Raw genomic sequence first — 21,031 nt, 5'->3', positions numbered from 1 at the left:
ATACTTAATTGAGCACAAGATGAATCATAAAATAGGGGGTTTATCAAATATATTGTTTACTGATTCAGGTAAAAACCTTGAAGGCTTTAAAGTATTTTTTCTACTTTCTACTGCAGTATTTTTTTAAATTAATAAAAGAGGAATATATATTGTTCACTAATTCAGGTAAAGTCTTCACAGCTATATATACTTTTCCACCTACACCTTTTCCATCTGTTTCTTTTAGAGGCAAGTGTTAATGTAGCCATAGCACGCAGATAGGTTCCCCAATTCTATCCATTTTATTAATTAGTTAAAAAGAAGTAAAAGATCTTATCTATTGATTATGTTGTCTTTAACTTGTTGATTATTTAATTTCAAAGGATACTGGAATAAGCTGTGCTAAATATCTTTTGAGGTATTTCAAATTTTGTCGTCAATCACATTACTTTCTCTTTCCTTAGTTTTAAATAAAATAGTTGGAAAAGGTTTTTATTGTTGTTATAATTATTAATAACCAGGTAAAGATATAATCAAATCTTGTTGTGGTGACTGGTCTCCATGATTTTGTGGTGACTGCAGATACATGATTTTCATATCTTATTTTCAAAGGCAAAAAAAAAAAATACTTTCTACTGATTCAGGTAAAGACCTTGAAGGCTTTAAAGTATATATATTGCAATGAACAAGATATTCTATGAAGACTTGGAAAAATATATAATATATTCCTCTTTTATTAATTTAAAAAAATACATACAGTTAACGGTGTATGCAATATATAGCTGTGATTCAATGATTTGGTTGTTTTTTCTTTTCATGATTCATAGAATAGTTCAATAGATAGGAAAAAAAAGAGCGTGTAGCAGACAAAACTTTAATCACAACCATTTTTGTATTTTTTTTCTGCTGAGTGTGAGTGTGTGAGTGGGTTTTTCCTTTTTCAGGTATTGATAAAGAGAGGAAAAGCAACTATTCAGAGAAGGAGGCATGTAACATCAAAAAAAGCAAAACAGGTTCAATTTCTTAAACCTTGATATCTATTACCTTAGACCACACCATTCCCAAACCCCAAACCCCTCCAAATTGGTAAAAGATAAAATAAATTTTTGAATACAGCTTTTCTGCTACTGCAATCTCAAAATTTTGTGTCTATTAATATGCATGTAGCCGACCACACTTAGTGAGATAAGACTTTGTTGCCGTCACTGTTGTTGACTTTTTTGCTGCTATTGTCTCCTACTAATCTCATTTGTTGATTTTCATTTGAAATTCAGATAGACCAAGCAGAAGATTCTCAGACAGAATTCATGGAGGTAAGAATGACTTTGATCAAGCTCAGATTACAGATGTGTATAATTATAGGTATGGTTCATGTAGCTCTGTGTTGTACTAAACTATCTTCTTCTAACAACAACAACTAAGGATCTTCTGTTTTATTGAGTTCTTTATTCCTTATGCATGCAGAATCTTTGTTGCCACTTGGAATGTAGCAAGGAAATCACCTCCAAGTTATTTGAACCTTGAAGATTGGCTTCACACCTCTCCACCTGCTGATATCTATGTTCTTGGGTAAATTACTAATGCCGGTTGTATAATGTGTAAGTCACCTTTTGTTCTGCAACATTTCTTGCTGAGAAATTTTTTGTATTTTCTTTTTGACATCAGGTTTCAAGAAATTGTACCTCTTATTGCTAGTAACATTTTGGGAACAGAAGACAATGGCCCTGCAAGGAAATGACTTGCTCTTATTAGGAAGACCCTTAACAGTCTTCCAGGAACAAGTGGTGGATGCCACACTCCATCACCACTCTCTGATCCTATTATAGAGATTGAAGCTGATTTTGAGGGATCAATGAGGAAGAAGACAACCTCTTTACTTAAAATTATCTCAATCTGAAGAATCGTTGGTGGAGCTGCTGCAAAATCTCGCAGACATGGATATTACATTCCAAGGTTGAAGGTAACTTAGCTTCCTTTTTTTAATAATAATAAAATCCAACCTTTTCACATTTTTCACGCTCAAAACTTGAAGCTATACACATGGATAAAGACAAAAGTTTCTTATTGTTACCATCCATCTTTTGTTCATAGTTTTGGCAAACACCACACAAAAGATTTCTTAGCCAACCATACATCTATCTTTCCTAGCTCAAGATAGTTTATATTTCAATAAATGGTGCCTTGTATTCTATTCAGGTAGGTACCTATCTCATTCTATTATTTTCAAGTATTTTCTGCATAATTATGTGAAGCTAGTAAAATACTTTTCCAGTTTTTGAGCTGAAAGGAATGTATACTAAAATGTGATTGTGTGTTCAGGTTTGTATTTGGATATGCCTTTGGATAGATGACAACACTTGTGATATTCATCAGAAAGATATTTATTGCAGGTTAGCTTTCTGTATGAATGGTTGGTTGGTTTATGCATATACATTTTTGGCTGCTGTATTGTAGCCTTTAAATTGAATTACTTCTTGCCATTTTTTTCTAGTTATAAATTAATCTCTAAACAGTTGCATTGTGTTACTTGTTCCAATTTTTCTTGTGTACTACTTGAATAGCATGATGAGGTTCAAAATTTTAAATTTTTTAACCCTGTGCATTTCTTCTTTTTGACAGTTTTGTACAGGAATATGATCCCTAGTAACTTTACTATGAATACATCTAATGTGATGGCTAGTTTGGCCACAGATCTGCTGGTGAGTTATTTTTTATTTTGATTTACAATGTTCTCTTGTTGATGGCAAAGTTTCAGTTTCTAAGTGTAAATCTAATTTTGATTTTAATTTTTGTGTTCTTTCTATGTGAAAATTGGATACTGCTGCAAATATCAAAATAGGGATCAGCATCAAAGACAGAAAACACCAATTTTCTTGAATCCGCTTTCTTTTCAGGCCTTCCTGTTTATTATCTACAAAAGCAATGCACAGAGAACTCTACATTTTCCTTTCCACTCCAGATAGAATCCTATAGTATACAGCAAGGTATGGTACATTCCTGTATTGATAAGATTTCGTGTATAAAAATGGTAACTGAAAAGTGAATCGATAGTTATGGGCTTATAGCTGTGCTGTTTATGCCGTTATTATAATGAAAATTGACAATCCCTTTTGCCATTCCTGTTTGTGAATCACCGATAAATATACATGTGCTGAAGAGTAATTGAACTAGCTGGAAGTTATGATAATGGTATCAGAAGTGGAAGAAATGCTTTAATAATTGGCCTTTACATAATGTATTGGTTTGTGTACGTAGCTTAGTGCTTGCTTGATGCAGTTTGACTAATCATATAGTATTTACTTTGTCAATGAGAAAATTTAATTAAGGATCATTAAACTTACTGAATAGTCAATGAGAAAGTTACTTAATCATAGATGATGCTCTATGATGCATATTGACAAAGTATATAAGATAAAATACTGCACTAGAGTTTCTTGTTTTTACATGTCCAAAGGCCATGGTTTCTTTTGGTTCTGAAATGGCAAATTATATTATGAATTATTGTTTTCAAATTTTCAGGTTATAGGATATTCGGATACAGATGTTGCTGAATATCTATATAATTCGAAGCCTGATGCCAATTCATTGTACAAATATCTTTGCAAAGACCTTACTAAAGCATGCGGCACCAAGCCATCCCCTGTCCCTAAGGTAGTGACAATCTGAATTATTGTTTACTTACTGCTTTTGAGTAAATTTGAATTAGAATGGACATTAGTTACTAACTTACTATAAATATTGCACAGCTGTCCCGTTTTTCGGAAACCAACTATGCACTTTTAGGAACAAACTAGAAACTAGAAACTAGATATATATATATATATATATTGCACAACTGTCCCTAATTTAATTTCTCGCATATTGATTTTATTTATTATTTATTTACAGCCGAACACAGAGATATAGAGTAGAAGTTGCTTGCATGCATATAATCTAATTAATCCTTTGTGCCCCTGCTGTTAATTAATATCCCTAGGCGATCTTAATAATATTGTTTAGCAGAATCCACAGACTTGCTCGTTACTACAAGAAGACCAAGAAACTCCCACCTGTGTGGAAGTAGTAAGTGCCTTTGAACACTATCAATTGTTTGATTTCCCTAATTGCTTAATTTGTGATTACTTTTTGAGAATAGTATTCATCAATTGGCTTAGTGTGCTAGAACTTTGTATCTAGTAGATGGCAATTTAGCTTGGATTGTGATATAGGTTAACTATATGCTATTTACTGGATAGCAACTGATTTCTCTGTCAACGCACTATTATATCTTTTCTATGCACACATAGCCAGCTAATATAATCAACATTTATAAATAATATAATCAAACCCAATTCACACTTATAACCAAATTTCTTAAAGATTATGTAATCAAACTAGATTTTTATTATAATAAAAGAAAAAAATGTTATAAAAAATCATAGTTTTAAAAGAAGATTGAAATTGCTTCACTATTTGTTCTATCCTGAGCACGTTGACTATATAGGTACCTTCATGGAAACAAGCTTACTGGTCCAATACCTGCAGAACTTGGCAACATGTCGAAATTGAGCTACTTGTGAGTCTATTCCTGATTGTATAATCTTGGTCCTCTTTTCACTGCATGTAATTATTTAAAACTAATTTGTTATTGTAGGCAATTAAATGACAATCAACTGGTGGTTAGAATTCCTAATGAGATTGGAAAACTTGAACACCTTTTTGAATTGTGAGTATGATTCATTCTTATTTCAAAAGAAAAAAAAAGAATCACTTCTGTGTGTGTCACTTGTATTAAGTTTCTCATGTTTCTTATGTTCAGGAATATTGCCAACAACCATCTTGTAGGGTCTATTCCGCATAATATAAGCTCTTGTACTGCATTGAATCAGTTGTAAGATTTCTGCACGCTGCTAATGAGTTGTGGAACTTTAAAATTTATAAAATTTCCATATATGGATAATAATAATAATGTAATTAATCCATTATAAAATTAGTTATTTGTATTTTTTTTATATTCTATCAATAGAATTATCTTTTTTTTTTCTTTCTCTCGTTTTGAATTTATTCTTTTCTAATTTTTTATTTATCTAATTATTTATTTTCTTATTCAATTTTTTTATTACATTGAGAAAATTGTTGAATATTTCAGTATTATTCAAATTCAATATTTGAGCATAAGACAAAAAAATTAAAAAATATTCAATTACAAAAAAAATTTGAAAAATACTCCATTACACTTTTAATTTATTCCATGTTAGGGAAAAATTAAAGAAGAAACAATTTAAAAAAGAGAAAAAAAAATAATTTCATTGATGAAATTCTTCATAAAAGAAAAAAAAATATAAATCACTAATTTCATGATTAGGTGTTTTTATAAAATTCTAATAACTAATAAAAATTATCTAATTGTACTTTTGGCCCACTTCCACTCGTTATATTATATCATTCGTGTTCTTGTGGTAGATAGATATATAATAGGGAAAGATACCAGTTCCGGAGGCAATTTGCAAGATATTGAGTGGAAATAAAGATTCTCTTGATCCTAGATTCTGGGCAACAAGGCAACAAACTAAATTAGCTCAACTAGCATTCCAAGTGTTTCTGTCACGTGCTCATGTTTTGAAATGTTGTTTGATGCTTTCAAAGACAAAAAGAGTCCTATGAGGCACACAGAAAATACTTTGAGATGTCACTCGTTCAATATTTTAGAAGCTACAAATTAAATGATTGCCTTATTATATGTACTGTTAATTTTCTTTATCATATAATAGAAGGTAAAATATAAATCAACTGATTTCATATTTCATCCCAGCCTATAGTGAAAAGAATCGAGTGTGTTGATCAAATATTTCTCTCTTAAAATAAACTTGATGGGAGAGAGTGGCTCGTGGCGATGTTTGTCATGTGGGTGTTAAGGCGACACCCTTTTACCCCCTTCTACTGAGCTTCCATCTATCTGATACCCTAAACTCACAGTCACGTGCCATTAATTGGCATACGTGCGAGATTCGATTCCTTAGTTTACTCTACCAGATTTAACGTACATAAGGAAGTATAAGAAAAACAAAAAATGAGAACATGTAAAGTGAGAGTGTTAATATGTAATTAATAAATGTTACAGGTTCACAAGCTTGGAAAGAGTGGTGATGAGCAGAGAGTAATGGGAGTAATTGGAAATTTGGAATGAAGAGAGTGTTGGCACTTGGCACGTCCCATCGCAAGATGTCCCACAATCTTAAACTGCTCACGGAAAGATAGGGAATCCATCCCCCTTTAATTTTACTATAATAGTTAAATTAAATTAAATTAAAACCAAAAATAACACCACAGCCCTCCCTTCCCTAACTATAAATTACTAGTACTTCAACACTTTGTTTTTGCCCTCTCATTCTAATTATCTTCTCCTCCCTATCATTTACTAATCAAAGCCATGGCGCTTACCACATACCTCAAAACCTCTTCATTTTTTCTTATATTATTCTTATTAGGTTAACTTTTACATTCAACCTACATGTATATGAATTTGTTCTTATATTTATGTTTTAAAATACCGATAACTCACCTAATGAGGAGATAAGATTTAATTTGTTGTTGTTTACAGTGGCAGAGAGTCTCATAAAGGAGGAGACAATGGCCTCCTAAACTTCATTCTTTTTATAAATATATATAAAATTTTAGTTTACTTTTCTAAAATTTTTTACTTTAAACTTTTTAGTGTAAAACTAATTCTGATTTTCCCCTGAATTTTTTTTTTTAAAATTATTAATATGATTGGAATTTCTTCTTCTTTCAGGTAATGATATAGCGTCCGGCACCATCTTCACGCTCGAAAACCACTGCACCTACACCGTCTGGCCCGGAACTCTTTCCGGTAACGGTGCTGCCCCTCTCGGCGACGGTGGATTCTCTCTAGCACCGGGATCGTCACTTCAGCTGACAGCTCCCTCCGGCTGGTCCGGACGGTTCTGGGCGCGAACTGACTGCAGCTTCGACGATGCCGGCAACGGAAAATGCGCCACCGGAGACTGCCCCGGGGGTCTCAGGTGCACAGGCGGAGGTGCTCCTCCGGTGTCGCTGGCGGAGTTCACGATCGGAACCCCAAGCAGCGACAAGGACTTCTACGACGTGAGTCTGGTTGACGGTTACAATGTTGGTATGGGAGTACGGGCAACCGGTGGAACCGGTGACTGCCAGTACGCGGGATGTGTTACGGACTTGAACAGTGACTGTCCGGCTGAGTTGCAGGTCATCAACGAGGCGGGAGCGGTGGTGGCTTGCAAGAGCGCTTGCGCTGCGTTTAACACGGCGGAGTTCTGCTGCACCGGCGATCACTCTACGCCGCAGAGTTGCAGTCCGACGCAATACTCTGAGATGTTCAAGAATGCGTGCCCCTCTGCTTATAGTTACGCGTATGATGATGCTTCCAGCACTTGCACTTGTTCTGGTTCCGAATACCTTATTACTTTTTGCCCAACGGGCTCTTCTTAGTCATGCATACTATAATAATGATTTCATTGAGTGTATTCATTGTATTATTGATGTAGAAGGGTGACACAATAACTCCTCGTGTGTATATTCTGTTTGGGACACTCTTCGTTTATCATAATTATCTAAACATCATGATGAGTTCTCAGATGAATATACACAGTTGAGTCATAAAATATTTTTCATTGGTTTATTATTACTTTTCAGGCGGAGGTGTGAAACTTTTTTCTTTTAATTATAATTATAGGTATTGAGATTTGGTGATGACTTTTGGAAAAGATGATGAGTCATTAAGTTATTGTTATTGGCAGATTGGAGATTTTCTTAGTTTGAAAAAAATACAAGGTTGTAGTGATTTGTGGGTGAAACCAACAATTGCCTTTTGTAGTATTGGTTTGTTAGTTCAACCTCTCTCACAGACTCACACAACTGCTATTTAAAAGTGATACGAACGATTAAAAGATTTAATAGAATAAAAGTGAAACAAAATTCACCCAAATATTGTGATATAACACGATCAAATGCATAATGATAATTCTGAATGTGTTTTTATACATGTTTGCTTTTAGAATTCAAGTGAGATATATACAAATAAACTAAAGAGGAGGCAAAATAAAGAAAAATAAGAAAGATCAAATTTACATACAGAAAGATATAAAGCAGAATCATCTCCGCCTTTTTTATTTGTAATGTTGAAGAATCAATCTCTAAAGTTATTTTATATAATATAATACGATAGGTCTTTGGTGACCAAGATTATAGTGATTAAAAATGGTCAAACTTTGACTAACCAATAAACACATGACATGTAAAGAGTTAAGTACAAGTTGTTAGTTAGAATGATAGGCATCCAAAATGATGTGTATATCGCAGTCCTTTTTATTTGAAGAAAAAAATCTGTTAATGTTTTTTGAGTGGATAATTTCAAAACTTCAATGGTTGTGCTTACTGTAAAAATCCTTTATAATGTTGAATCAATAAGAGGTCATGAACTATTAATGATGAGAGTAATCCAAAAAAAAAAAAAAAAAACTAAATTATGTGATATTTTTGTAAATTCTTACTACTAATGTATTTGGGACATGAATTATAAGAGAGTATAAATTTATAAAATATTAAAATTTTATAAGAAAATATTATTATTTTGAATAAAAATAACTATTAAACAATATTGTTGATATTATCATAGTTATTATTATTTTTGTGCTTGTTATTATTATTATTAAAAGAGAAATTTTAGAGATTAGTAATTTTTAGTAGTTTTGCTCATCTTTGGTGAATATAAATACTAAATTATTTTAACAGATAAATTTTATTAATTTATATGTTCAAATTCTGAAAATTTAGAGTGCAAATGGTAATGATTTATGTGTGCAAAATTTTGATAAACATAGGTGTAAACTATATGTTTATTGTGTACAAAATCTCTATAAATATTGGTACAAATTATTACCGACTAAGTGCTGACAAAAAATAATAATACTTGTTAGTCATGTAACATTGTTTTTATTAAAAATCTTCATAATAATTTTATTAATAAGATTTACTTTTTTTACTTTGTGAATCCGCTAAAGCTGGCATCCGTAAGTCTTGAATTCGTAATGTCATACCTTCGATAATTTACTTAAATAAACTAGTTGAAAATCAATCATATCATATTGTCTTAAAACTAAATTCAATGTTAAAATTTTTTTACCTCTCAATATTTATATAAAGCGTGGTTGTTGTATAAAATTTTAAAGAAACAAATATAAAAATTGCAAAACCTCCACAACTTATGAAGTAAATTTGTTATTTTTTATCAATGTTTATACTTTTTTAAGATACTAATTTGTTATTTTTTATTTAAGTAAAAATTCTTTGTTTTATAATTTGTATATCCATGATTATACATATTGTTTGTTAATTCCATGATATAAGTTTCATCCTCCACTTGCCACTCTATTTGTCTAAGACACAACAAAATTTGCATTGCAGTTGGTCCTAGTCTCTGCCTTATGCGCCCTCTTTCTATCCGCCCTCTCATAATGCTTCTTCTTTCGCAAGCCCTGTCGATTGCAATAGAAAATTTTCTTCACAACATTACCTTCGTCATCTTTAATGGAATCCCTTTTTCAAACAGCAAATCCAGTCGCCTTTGCATACTTCACATATCTTGCATAAGCCTCTTCAACCCCATGAAATTCAGCATCAGCCAATGTAACCGCCGTTGAAAGCATCGAAGTGCCCACATTATCACTTATTTGATCGCCTGAACCACCTGGTGACTCCGATGAAGGCACTCTACCACCCTCTTCCCCTTCACCAAATATATCAACTCTCTCTACTGGCTCACTCTCCTTGCCCACTCGTGACGGTGACTCTCCTTGACCCGAAAAGTCCAAGTTTCTTTCGCTGCCACTATCCATTCCAACACATTATTAAGTACCTGCATTATACAATTCAAAATTAAACATACTGACAACACCGAAGATAACATAAAATTCTAACATTTGATTCACAACATCAATGCCAATTCAAAATAAAGTATAATTTTTAATTTTCTTAAGAATTTCAATTCTCTTCAAACTAAATCAAACGAAAAATAGAGTGCTAATTGGCTTCCCTAATGCTTTGAAGATAATTTAAAGCCTTTAATACATGCAGGGCTAATTATACAAAAAGCAACAACTATATATATGAGACACAAGTTCATTTTATTTGCCTCATCAATTCTTGTGATTCTGGTAGTCCAACCCTTCTGAAAAAAAGGGGAGAAAGAAGATAGATAAGAGAATTTATTTGAACTTAGATCTTGGAGAGAAAAGAATACTAGTAGAACTAAAGCATAACTCAAAAATAAAAGGTTAATTTTATGTAGAACAAAAATTGGAAATCAAAATCAAATAAAATACGAAAAACTCAAATACATACATTAGATCATAGCTTACAATGGAATTTATGGAGAAGTATTAAAATCTCTTTGAACCCTTCCAACAAAAGAAGGAGAGAAAGAAGATAAACAGGGGATTAATTTGAATCCAGGATATCGGATAAGAAAGAGTACTAGTAGAAGTAAAGCATAACTCAAAGGTAAAAGATTTATTTTGTGCGAAAAATTGAAAATCGAAATAAACTAAAATAAAAAAAATTCAAATAGATCCATTACATCATAGCTTGTAGTGGCATTTGTGAAAAAGTACTCAAATCTCCTTCAACCCTTCCAACAAAAAAAGAGAAAGAAGATAAACATGAAATTTATTTTAACTGAGGATATTGGACAAAAAAGAGTACTAATAGAACTAAAGCATAACCAGAATAAAAGGTTTATTTTGTGCAAAAAAAATTGAAAATTGAGATAGAATAACATAAAAAAAATTCAAATATAACTTGCAGTGGCATTTGTGGAGAAGTACTCAAATCTCTTTTTACCCTTTCAACGAAAGAAGTAGAAAAAGAAGATAAACATGAGAGTTTATTTGAATCCAGAATATTGGAGAAGAATAAACACGAACTAAAGCATAACTCGAAAGTAAAAGGTTTATTTTGTGCGAAAACAATTGGAAATCGAAATAAAATAAAATAAAGAAAACTCAAATAGAGATAAGTAAGATCATAACTTACAGTGAGATTTGTGGAGAAGTACTCAAATCTCTTTCGACCCTTCCAACAAAAGTTTCTAACACAAACACTCTTTATGGCTAATGACTCTCTCTAAACAACCAATGTAAACGAATAAGCCATATATACATAGATGGTGTGATATATACATCTCTCAGCAACGAGAAGCTAACCAACTAAATCAATAATACTTTCTAAAGATAGGAAGAAAGTGAGAAAAAAATTTGATTCATGAATGCTAAAACATATACACATTATTGTTAAACTTTTTGTACAATCACATGCCATGTTTTGGTATTCTATTGGATTTATTTATGTTGCAAATCAACAGAAGTAAGACACTTTCATTGAAGTTTCAATAATAATCCAAAGATGATCATTTAATATGCTTCCAAGATCCATACTTCTTTCTGCTTAAATATCCATACTTTTCTAACTAAGATTCAAGATACTAAGAACAAAAACAGGCAGAAAAAAATGAAAAAAGAATGATAACATATCTGAATGTAGCGACTGCCAACGTCACCGACGATATATCTGTTGCACCAAGCCGCTTCCGACATCTTGATGTTCAATTCCACGCACACAACCTTCTCCAATCCGCGCCTACCAGATACGACGCCAATGACCCACGACGTTTGTTCCCAGCTTTCACCTCCGACTAGCGTCATTTAACGCCTCCCATGATATACCCTTGCTTCCGACACCTTGATAGAATAATCCACGCAAATCACCTTCTCCGATCAATGTCTAACAAGTGACTCGACAACGAACTACAACAAATTTCACCTCTGCAGATCACCACCGACCACAAAGGAAAGTCAACAACCTTCAACAATGATCACACTATCTGACTCACTACACCATCCATTGGCTAAGTTCCTATTTGAAGTTGGAACCCTAACTATAGCTTTCAAAATTCTTTTTTTTTTCTAATAAATTTTTTCCCAAAAATAAATTTTAGTTTTATGATTTTGCCCTTCATTAATGTTACCAACTATTATTATTTTTACTGTAATTAATAAATGCACTTGATCATAGTACAGTCAATCACAAGTTTCCACTGCACGTGTCACCAAAAAATACAGTACCCATCACATGGTCACTTTAGCCACCTTAACTTCTTGGCTACTATAGAAGTATCTCTAATTTTATAAACAACCCAATTACACATTCAAGTATTTTTTATCCAAGTTCAATCAAGTTGGTCCAAACTCAACAAAAACGACTTTTATCACACCAGTGTGTATCACACGCTCGTTTCAATAACGCAATTTTTTCGTCTTCGTCTTCACCTTCTATTTCTCCATTTCCTCCTCCTCATCCTCCTTTCAAATTCGCGCACATAAGTTCTTCTTCTTCTCCTTCTCTTTCGTTATCGTAATCATCAACAACACCAACATTTTGCTAACAAAAACCAACATTTTGAATTGAATTTGAATTTAGATAATGGACAATGTTCAGTTCATTTAATATTATACAGTGGTTTCACTTTGATAATATTTTTGGTTCATTCTAGACAAAGATGTTTCTGAATTCAAATTTATATAATGGATGAATGTTCGATTTATTTAGTATTATACAATGGTTTCACTTTGATAATATTTTCGGTTCATTCTAAACGCAGGTGTTTCTGAATTCAAATTGATATAATGGATAAATGTTCGTTTCATTTGGTATTATACAATGGTTTTGCTTTAATAATATTTTCGGTTCATTTGTAGTCCAGGTGTGTTGTCGATGAATAATTTGTCTCAATGGTTGGAATGACTTTCAAGACAAATTGAATGGAATAATGGAATAAAATCTAATATAATTGAATAAAGTGATAATAAATAATTTCATTCTTTTTTGCTAAAAAAAAGACTCAATCATTAACAAAAACATATCGAATTCATTTCTGGATCCTAATGAATCTCAATTAAACTAAGAAATAAACCGAAATTACTTAAGAAATAAAAAATTTAGTCAATACTTATCAGCAGCATCAAGTGAACCTCAATTAACATACAAATGAACCGAAATAAATTAAGAAATGAACCAAAATTATTTAATGATGGTAGCAGAGAAAATCAGAACTAATAAAGATGTTCGCAAAATATTGATATTATTGATGATGATGATAACGAAAAAAAAAAAAAAAAGAAAAAGACGCAACATTAAAAAAAAAATAAATAAATAAAATATTTTTAAACTATTTAAATTAATTTTTTATTATCTCTTAAACATTATTATTTTTTTGTCCCTCAACCTTTCCCTTTCTTTCTCCTCTTTTAATCTTTCTAAATTTGTTCTACAAAAGACTCTACTCTACGGAAGCCAAATCTGCGTCCACATCCAATTTTTTTTCCAAACAATTTTGGATGAGGGCCCTAAATCTAAGGATTAAAAGTTTACCATTCAAAACCCACCAAAAGATAGAAAAAAAAAAAACATTAAAGCTGCCTATTTTACAGATATTCCTTTCATGGAACTACTTTTCAAACAAAAACTGCTTCGCAGACGATTCTGTTGAGACTTGGAAAATCCGGTATGAATTGCAGCTAATAAAATTACCACCTCATTGAACATCCTTAGAACCAAAAACATTAGTCTCGCACTACGATTTCAACATAATGGATTGTTAAACAAAGTCATTTACGATGACTGAACCATAAGAATATTTTAGAAACGGAATTCACAAACTCCATTATCATAACTTATCACACACAACTGCACATAGTATGTGAACAGATCAATAACCAAATTATTTTTCTGGCATCTAGACTGGAGGAAGTTATTCTATTTTTCTTACTTAAAAGTTTAATTAAATGAAGGGATGTTTAAGCTATATGTGATTGAGAATAATTATACACGACATAGTAATTCTATTTTTCCTACTTAACACAGTCAATGCCAGTGTGTGTAGCCAGATTTCCATTCACAAAATGCCATTAGAGAGGCACATGCCATTGCTATTGCCAATTTGCCATTGCAATTGCAGGGACAAGAACCTTAAAGAGAGGCTAAGAGGGAGTGAATTTTTCAAAAAAAAAAAAAAACGAGTAAAGTGAAATTACACATAGCTGCCAAACGAAGGTACTAACAGAAGCAGAAGGAATGAATCCATACATTAAAACAAAGAACTGGGAGACGAGAGCTCACAATTACTGCAATCTTGACAATAAAATCCAATAAAGCATTGGCATCTTCCATCAACACAATCCCCATTGAAATTACATGAATGGGAACATTGTCCAGACACGGCTACCGGGTCAGTGTTACAGAGCTCATTGTACGTAGGACATAATTAGTTCACCCAGAAAAGTATTGTGAAGTAAATTTATTGAGAAATTTAATTATGTACCAATGTGTAAACATACAAAGCTTCAGCAATACTAACCATTATAGCCAGGGATCTGGCATTAACTAAAATTATTGTTCATGTAATATTTTATACATATCTATATGGAAGTTGGAAGAAGAGCCACGGGAATAGCAATTATAGCATGAGCTCCTGTTTGGTCAAGTCCAATAAACCTGCCACGTGCTGGATGTGCCCTGTTTATAAAACATAAATGGAAAATTCTTCGTTGCCTACATAAATTGTGCCAAAGTTATCCAAGTGTGAGTTGATTGAGGTGGAACCGAGTAACCGACCCTTTATATTTGATTTAACAAATGAAATATAGGCGAAACATAGGGCCAGTAGAAGAAACCAAACATAATAAGCATAGTACTGTTTCGCCCACGGGCCATAAACCATGAGTGGGACAAGGCAATTTTAACATGCAAGCTATAGTTAATTAAGTTTCACTCTAGTTTCCAACTTTCATGAAAATGCAAAAAAATTAGTGCCCATTATTAGATTTTGGTTTCTGGGACTTCGTATGTCTATTTTTAAGCAATTATGCTAGGTGTATATTAAAATCGACTATTAAAATTAATTATTAGTATAAAATATATATTAAAATAAAAATATACAATTTTTTTTAAGTTAAAATTGAGGCTCAAATTTAAGATCTTTAGGTGAAAATAAGAAAACTATGCTATTTGAATTATAGTTTATTAGTAAATGTAAAATACACATTAAAAATGAATTAAACTACACAAATATCTATACAAAAAAATACATAATACTAACTGTGGTAATTGATTTTAGCGTATAAATAACATTTTTGATTTTTTAGATTCTAAATTTTTAAACAAAATTCACTCTAACGGATAGTGAGTGGCTTAGATAACACAGGTACACATTTTTTAAAAGAAGGAGCATTTTTAATTTATTAAATTAGACGAAATAAACGAAATCGAAATACTCCATTTTTCATCTGTACTAGCATTTGATAACCAACTCTTGCAACCTCTTTAATAACCATCGACGTGCATTAATATCACTCTTTAATTCAAACAAAGCATATGCTCTCCAAGTACATAGTAGAATAGGATTTTCATACTCAAATACAATTTCAGTGACATTTCTTATGTGACAATTGGAATATGTAACACTCTACCACACAGAATTTTATGCCTAGGTCGTAAATCAAAGGTGGTGAGACGCTACAACCTCTAAAAATAAAAATACATACATATATATATATATATATATATATATATATATATATATATATATATAGAGTAAAAATAGTATATTTAGGAGCCTTGAAAAAAAAAGATGAATAAAGCAAGACCAAAAACGTGTCATACTCGAAGGCGTTAAGATAGAAAGCTTATATAGAAAATCGAAGAGACATATATATATATATATATATATATAGCCAAAAGATAAAATACCAATCCTGATTCTTTGAATCAACCTCTACGAGGGACAATACAAGTTTTAATACAACAGTGAAAAATACATCACGCGCGCGCTCTCTAAGTACATAAAATGAAAGCTCCAAAAGTAGATCTTCACTTCGGAAGGAGTCTCCAGTACACTCAGCGAGGTGCCTCACGTCCTACGTTTGAAAAACAATAAATATGTATGGAATGAGAACCGGGGGTTCCCAGTATGGTAACAGTGCCCAATAAATAAGATATAAGGCTCCGGGAAGCCAAAGACAATCCTAAACTTCTACAACCCATATCAAAGCCTAGAGTTCTTACTAACCAGAAATATGGTGATTCTACCTAAGATTCTAATCTATCTCTTCAATTTTAGTTCTCTACAAACCTTCCAATTGCTAGTTTGGAATAACCCTCAGCGTCACTTCCACAAGTATGAGAGATCTCTCAAAACAAACACATATAAGGCATACAAGTAATACACAGTTAAGAAAATAGATATATCATTTAAGTCACGTAGCATATAAATATAGATAAATAATTAGGCAAATCCAAACACAATATGCATACTCAAACAAATCATACAATGCACATGATTTATGTCTGCCCTATGGTCGATGAGTCTCATCTGTCAGTTATACAGTCAAACCCGACATATCCGGTAGCGAACTCTAGATAGTCCCTGTGTGCGCGCATCCCCAAGAGTCTATGCATATATATAATCATCCATTTATCATCTCCTTGAGGGATTCATCCGAAAAGATATAAGTGTTTGGCCACATCTTGCAACTGAGGGTCAACAGAATCTCAAATCTCAACCTGGAGCAAGTAGGGGGCGAGCCACTGCGTTCATCTAGGGAGACTCGTGACTCGGATAAATATCAATTACCAATCTGTAGCAAGTGGGACAAAACCACAACCCTTGCTTCTACTCAAAATCTCAAATCATCTTAACTCGGAGCAAGTGGGGCGAACCACACCCTTGTATCTACCCAGGAGGTATATTCTTATATATCCAAGAGGAATAAAGGAGGGGATCCTAACCTCCCACCATCTCGTTGGAGGCGATTTTACAATACCATGAGGAGCAAAGAAGGGAATCCTCACCTTCCACCATCTCACTGGGGTCGCACTTTCGAGAAAGAGTGCTCAAGATGAAACAATTATGCCAAATTCAATTTCATAATCAAAATATAGTTTCATAGTCAAAATATGCTTCTTCAAACTTATCTCCACTATACTTTGATATGTCTTCTTTAATCCACTCAGTACACTCCACAAAACATTCTAGCTAATCCAGCCACAATAGTCACCGCTTCTAAATTCATAACAAAAAATACCCATTTTATTTCACCCATGGTGCACGAAATTGTGATTACACTTTTCACAACTCCACACAACTAACTAGCAAGTGCACTGGGTCGTCCAAGTAATACCTTACGTGAGTAAGGGTCGATCCCACAGAGATTGTCGGCTTGAAGCAAGCTATGATTATTTTGTAAATCTTAGTCAGGAGATTAATTATAAGAATGATTGTATTTATGAAAAATAAATAACATGAAATAAATAGTACTTGTGATTCAGTAATGCAAAACAGGCTGATGTTTCGGAGATGCTCTGTCGTCTGAATCTTTGCTTTCCTACTATCTTCTTCTCCAAACACGAATGGCTTCCTTCAATGGCAAGCTGTATGATCCTCTCGGATGAAAACAAATCCATATGCGCTGTCACCGCACAGCTAATCATCTGTTGGTTCCTGCTAGCATCGGAATAGGACCATTGTCCTTTTGCACACTGTCACTGTGCCCAACATTCGCAAGTTTGAAGTTCATCACAGTTATCCCTTCCCGGATCCTACTCGGAATACCACAGACAAGGTTTAGACTTTTCGGATTTCAGGAATGTTGCCAATTGGTTCTAGCCTATACCACGAAGGTTCTAACCTCCGAACTCGGTCCGTGGATTAGAAACCCAAGAGATACGTACTCAAGCTGTCGCCCAATGACTACGTTGAGCTCAGATAGAACGGAGTGGTTGTTAGGCACGCGTTCATAGGGTTGAGGATAATGATGAGTGTCACGGATCATCATATTCTCCATATTGAAGTACAAGTGATTATCTTAGAATAGAATCAAGCATAATTGAATAGAAAACATTAGTAATTGCATTAATCCATTGAAACACAGCAGAGCTCCTCACCCCCACCTATGGGGTTTAGAGACTCATGCCGTCAAAGGTACAATATGAAATGTAAAAATGTCATGAGTTCCCAAATGAATCTCTAAAAGTAGTTTTTATACTAGACTAGTAACTTAGGTTTACAGAAAATGAGTAACTAAGTGCAGATAGTGCAGAAATCCACTTTCGGGACCCACTTAGTGCGTGTCTGGGCTGAGCTTCCAAGCTTTCACGTGCATATGCCTAATAGTTGGCATTAAACGCCACTCTGGGTGCCAGAATGGGCGTTTAACGCCGAAAAAGGTGCCAGTTCTGGCGTTTTACGCCAGAAAGTTTTTGGCTGAATTTGAACGCCAGTTTGGGCCATCAATTCTCGGGAAAAGTATAGACTATTATATATTGCTGAAAAGCCCAGGATGTCTACTTTCCAACGCAATTGAGAGCGCTCCAATGGGGCTTCTGTAGCTCAAAAAAATCCATTTCGAGTGTAGGAGAGTCAGAATCCAACAACATCTGCAGTCCTTTTTCAGCCTCTGAATCAGATTTTTGCTCAGGTCCCTCAATTTTAGCCAGAAAATACCTAAAATTACAGAAAAACATACAAACTCATAGTAAAGTCCAGAAATGTGATTTTTAAATAAAAACTAAATAAAAATATAATAAAAATGACTAAAACATACTAAAAACTATGTAAAAACAATGCCAAAAAGGGTATAAATTATCCGCTCATCACAACACCAAACTTAAATTGTTGCTTGTCCCCAAGCAACTAAAAAAAAATAGGATAAAAAGAAGAGAATATACAATAAATTTTAAAAACATCAATGAAGATTAGTTTTAATTAGATGAGCGGGACTAGTGGCTTTTTGCTTCTGAACAGTTTTGGCATCTCACTTTATCCTGTGAAGTTCAGAATGATTGGCATCCATAGGAACTCAGAATTCAGATAGTGTTATTGATTCTCTTAGTTCAGTATGTTGATTCTTGAACACAGCTACTTTATGAGTCTTGGCCGTGACCCTAAGCATTTTGTTTTCCAATATTACCACCGGATACATAAATGCCAAAGACACATAATTGGGTGAACCTTTTTAGATTGTGACTCAGCTTTGCTAGAGTCCCCAGTTAGATGTGTCCAGAGCTCTTAAGCACACTCTTTTTTTGCTTTGGACCACGACTTTAACCGCTTAGTCTCAAGCTTTTCACTTGACACCTTCACGCCACAAGCACATGGTTAGGGACATCTTGGTTTAGCTGCTTAGGCCAAGATTTTATTCCTTTGGGCCCTCCTATCCATTAATGCTCAAAGCCTTGGATCCTTTTTACCCTTGCCTTTTGGTTCAAAGGGTTATTGGCTTTTTCTTCTTGCTTTTTCTTTTTTCTTTCTTTTTTTTATTTTTTTTGCCACTTTTTTCTTTTCTTTTTTTTTTCTGCAAGCTTTTTACTGCTTTTTCTTGCTTCAAGAATCAATTTTATGATTTTTCAGATTATCAAATAACATTTCTCCTTTTTCATTATTCTTTCAAGAGCTAAAAATTTTAACATTCATAAACAACAAAGTAAAAAATATGCACTGTTCAAGCATTCATCCAGAAAACAAAAAGTATTGCCACCACATCAAAATAATTAAACTAATTTCAAGATAGAATTCGAAATTCATGCACTTCTTGTTCTTTTGCAATTAAAAACATTTTTCATTTAAGAAAGGTGAAAGATTCATAGGACATTCATAGCTTTAAGACAAAGACACTAGACACTAATGATCATGTAATAAAGACACAAACATAGACAAAACATAAAGCATAGAATTTGAAAAACAGAAAAATAAGAACAAGGAAATTAAAGAACGGGTCCACCTTAGTGATGGCGGCTAGTTCTTCTTCTTGAAGATCCCATGGAGTGCTTTAGCTCCTCAATATCTCTTCCTTGCCTTTGTTGCTCCTCTTTCATGGCCTTTTGGTCCTCTCTGATTTTATGGAGGATAATGGAGTGCTCTTGTTGAGGTCCATGAGTGGGCTCTCTTGTTTGCTCCATCCTCTTTCTAGTGATGGGCTTTTGAGATGAATCTCTTCATCTCTCATGACTTGGAGTTGGAAGCAACTGCCTTTCCTTTTCTCTTCCTAGAGGTTTCTCCGGCCTTAGGTGCCATTAGTTGTTATGGAAAGCAAAAAGCTGAGCTTTTCCACACCAAATTTAAAAGCTTTGCTCGTCCTCGAGGAAAATAAGATAGAAGGGAGTAGAAGAAGAATGATACAATTAATTTTGAAAACTTATTACTGTATACAAGAAAAATTAAGAAGATTTGAAAAGAATTTGAAAAGATATGTAAGTTTTGAAAACATTTTGGAAGGAATTGAAAAGAATTAAAAACAGAATTAAAAAAAGAATTGGAAAGATTATTAATTTTTGAAAATAGAAATTGAAAGATGAAAGATTAAAATATGTTTGATGCAAAAAATTATGAATTAAAACATGAAAAATTGAAAAAAAAATCGAATTGGAAACAAAATTACCTCCCTTGTGTCATCCTGGCGTTAAACGCCCAGAATGCTATCTATTCTGGCGTTTAACGCCCACTTGTCTGCTTATTTGGGCGTTTAATGCCCAGCCAGATACCCTGACTGGCGTTAAACGCCAGGAATTCTTCTTTACTGCGCGTTTTTCTGAACGCCCAGAATGCTGCCATTTCTGGCGTTAAATGCCCAGAATGCTGCCTGCATGGGCGTTAAACGCCCATTCTGCTATCCTTACTGCGTTTAAACGCCAGTAAGCCTGTCCTCCAGGGTGTGCTATTTTTTATGCTATTTTTTATTCCACTTTAATTCTGCAGCTGTTTTTGTGACTCCACATGATCATCAACCTAAAGAAAACATAAACTAACAATGGAGAATGAAATGAAAAATTAATTATCATGTATAAATAAGATTGGGTTGCCTCCCAATAAGCGCTTCTTTACTGTCTTTAGCTGGACTTTTACTGAGCTTTTAATTTAGTCTCAGTTTTGAGCATTCTTGCTCAATATTGCCTGCAAGATAATGTTTGT

The 21,031-nt window shown here is 33.3% G+C and overlaps 2 protein-coding genes across 5 annotated transcripts; both read left to right on the top strand.

The window, feature by feature from the left end:
- The first annotated feature begins 488 nt into the window (after positions 1–488).
- LOC107610157 (type IV inositol polyphosphate 5-phosphatase 7) lies at positions 489–4,943 on the top strand. 4 transcript variants are annotated; one of them, XM_088492431.1, is made up of 13 exons: positions 489–623; positions 924–992; positions 1,254–1,341; positions 1,444–1,577; positions 1,692–1,939; positions 2,299–2,369; positions 2,599–2,678; positions 2,819–2,963; positions 3,499–3,630; positions 3,982–4,041; positions 4,463–4,534; positions 4,613–4,684; positions 4,778–4,943. In XM_088492431.1, exons 1-4 carry the CDS (start codon positions 566–568, stop codon positions 1,550–1,552), a joined length of 324 nt encoding a protein of 107 aa, XP_088348557.1. In that variant the 5' UTR covers positions 489–565; the 3' UTR covers positions 1,553–1,577; positions 1,692–1,939; positions 2,299–2,369; positions 2,599–2,678; positions 2,819–2,963; positions 3,499–3,630; positions 3,982–4,041; positions 4,463–4,534; positions 4,613–4,684; positions 4,778–4,943. The 4 variants fall into 4 exon arrangements, with proteins under 4 accessions (XP_088348557.1, XP_088348556.1, XP_088348555.1 ...); XM_088492430.1 differs by having other exon boundaries at positions 1,444–1,548; positions 1,645–1,939; positions 3,991–4,041; positions 4,778–4,942; XM_088492429.1 differs by having other exon boundaries at positions 1,444–1,548; positions 1,645–1,939; positions 3,979–4,041; positions 4,778–4,942.
- A 1,142-nt stretch (positions 4,944–6,085) lies between these two features.
- On the top strand, positions 6,086–7,815 carry LOC148554012 (pathogenesis-related thaumatin-like protein 3.5). The gene is made up of 2 exons (XM_016312245.3): positions 6,086–6,446; positions 6,752–7,815. The coding sequence occupies exons 1-2, from the start codon at positions 6,389–6,391 to the stop codon at positions 7,444–7,446; spliced, it is 753 nt and encodes a 250-aa protein (XP_016167731.1). The 5' UTR covers positions 6,086–6,388; the 3' UTR covers positions 7,447–7,815.
- The last annotated feature ends 13,216 nt before the right edge of the window (positions 7,816–21,031 follow it).

Source organism: Arachis ipaensis, chromosome B7, assembly GCF_059453495.1.
Source record: "Arachis ipaensis isolate K30076 ecotype BB chromosome B7, ASM5945349v1, whole genome shotgun sequence".
Taxonomy (NCBI): domain Eukaryota; kingdom Viridiplantae; phylum Streptophyta; class Magnoliopsida; order Fabales; family Fabaceae; genus Arachis; species Arachis ipaensis.
This window is presented reverse-complemented; position numbering and strand designations above follow the sequence as displayed.

Bases quoted from the DNA above. Each gene is read 5' to 3' on its own strand.
- LOC107610157 (XM_088492430.1), top strand. From the start codon at position 566: ATGATTTTCATATCTTATTTTCAAAGGCAAAAAAAAAAAATACTTTCT. The intron at 624-923 runs GTAAAGACCTTG...TTCCTTTTTCAG, and splicing joins AATACTTTCTACTGATTCAG to GTATTGATAAAGAGAGGAAA. The intron at 1,549-1,644 runs GTAAATTACTAA...TTTTGACATCAG, and splicing joins GCTGATATCTATGTTCTTGG to GTTTCAAGAAATTGTACCTC.
- LOC148554012 (XM_016312245.3), top strand. From the start codon at position 6,389: ATGGCGCTTACCACATACCTCAAAACCTCTTCATTTTTTCTTATATTA. The intron at 6,447-6,751 runs GTTAACTTTTAC...TTCTTCTTTCAG, and splicing joins TCTTATATTATTCTTATTAG to GTAATGATATAGCGTCCGGC.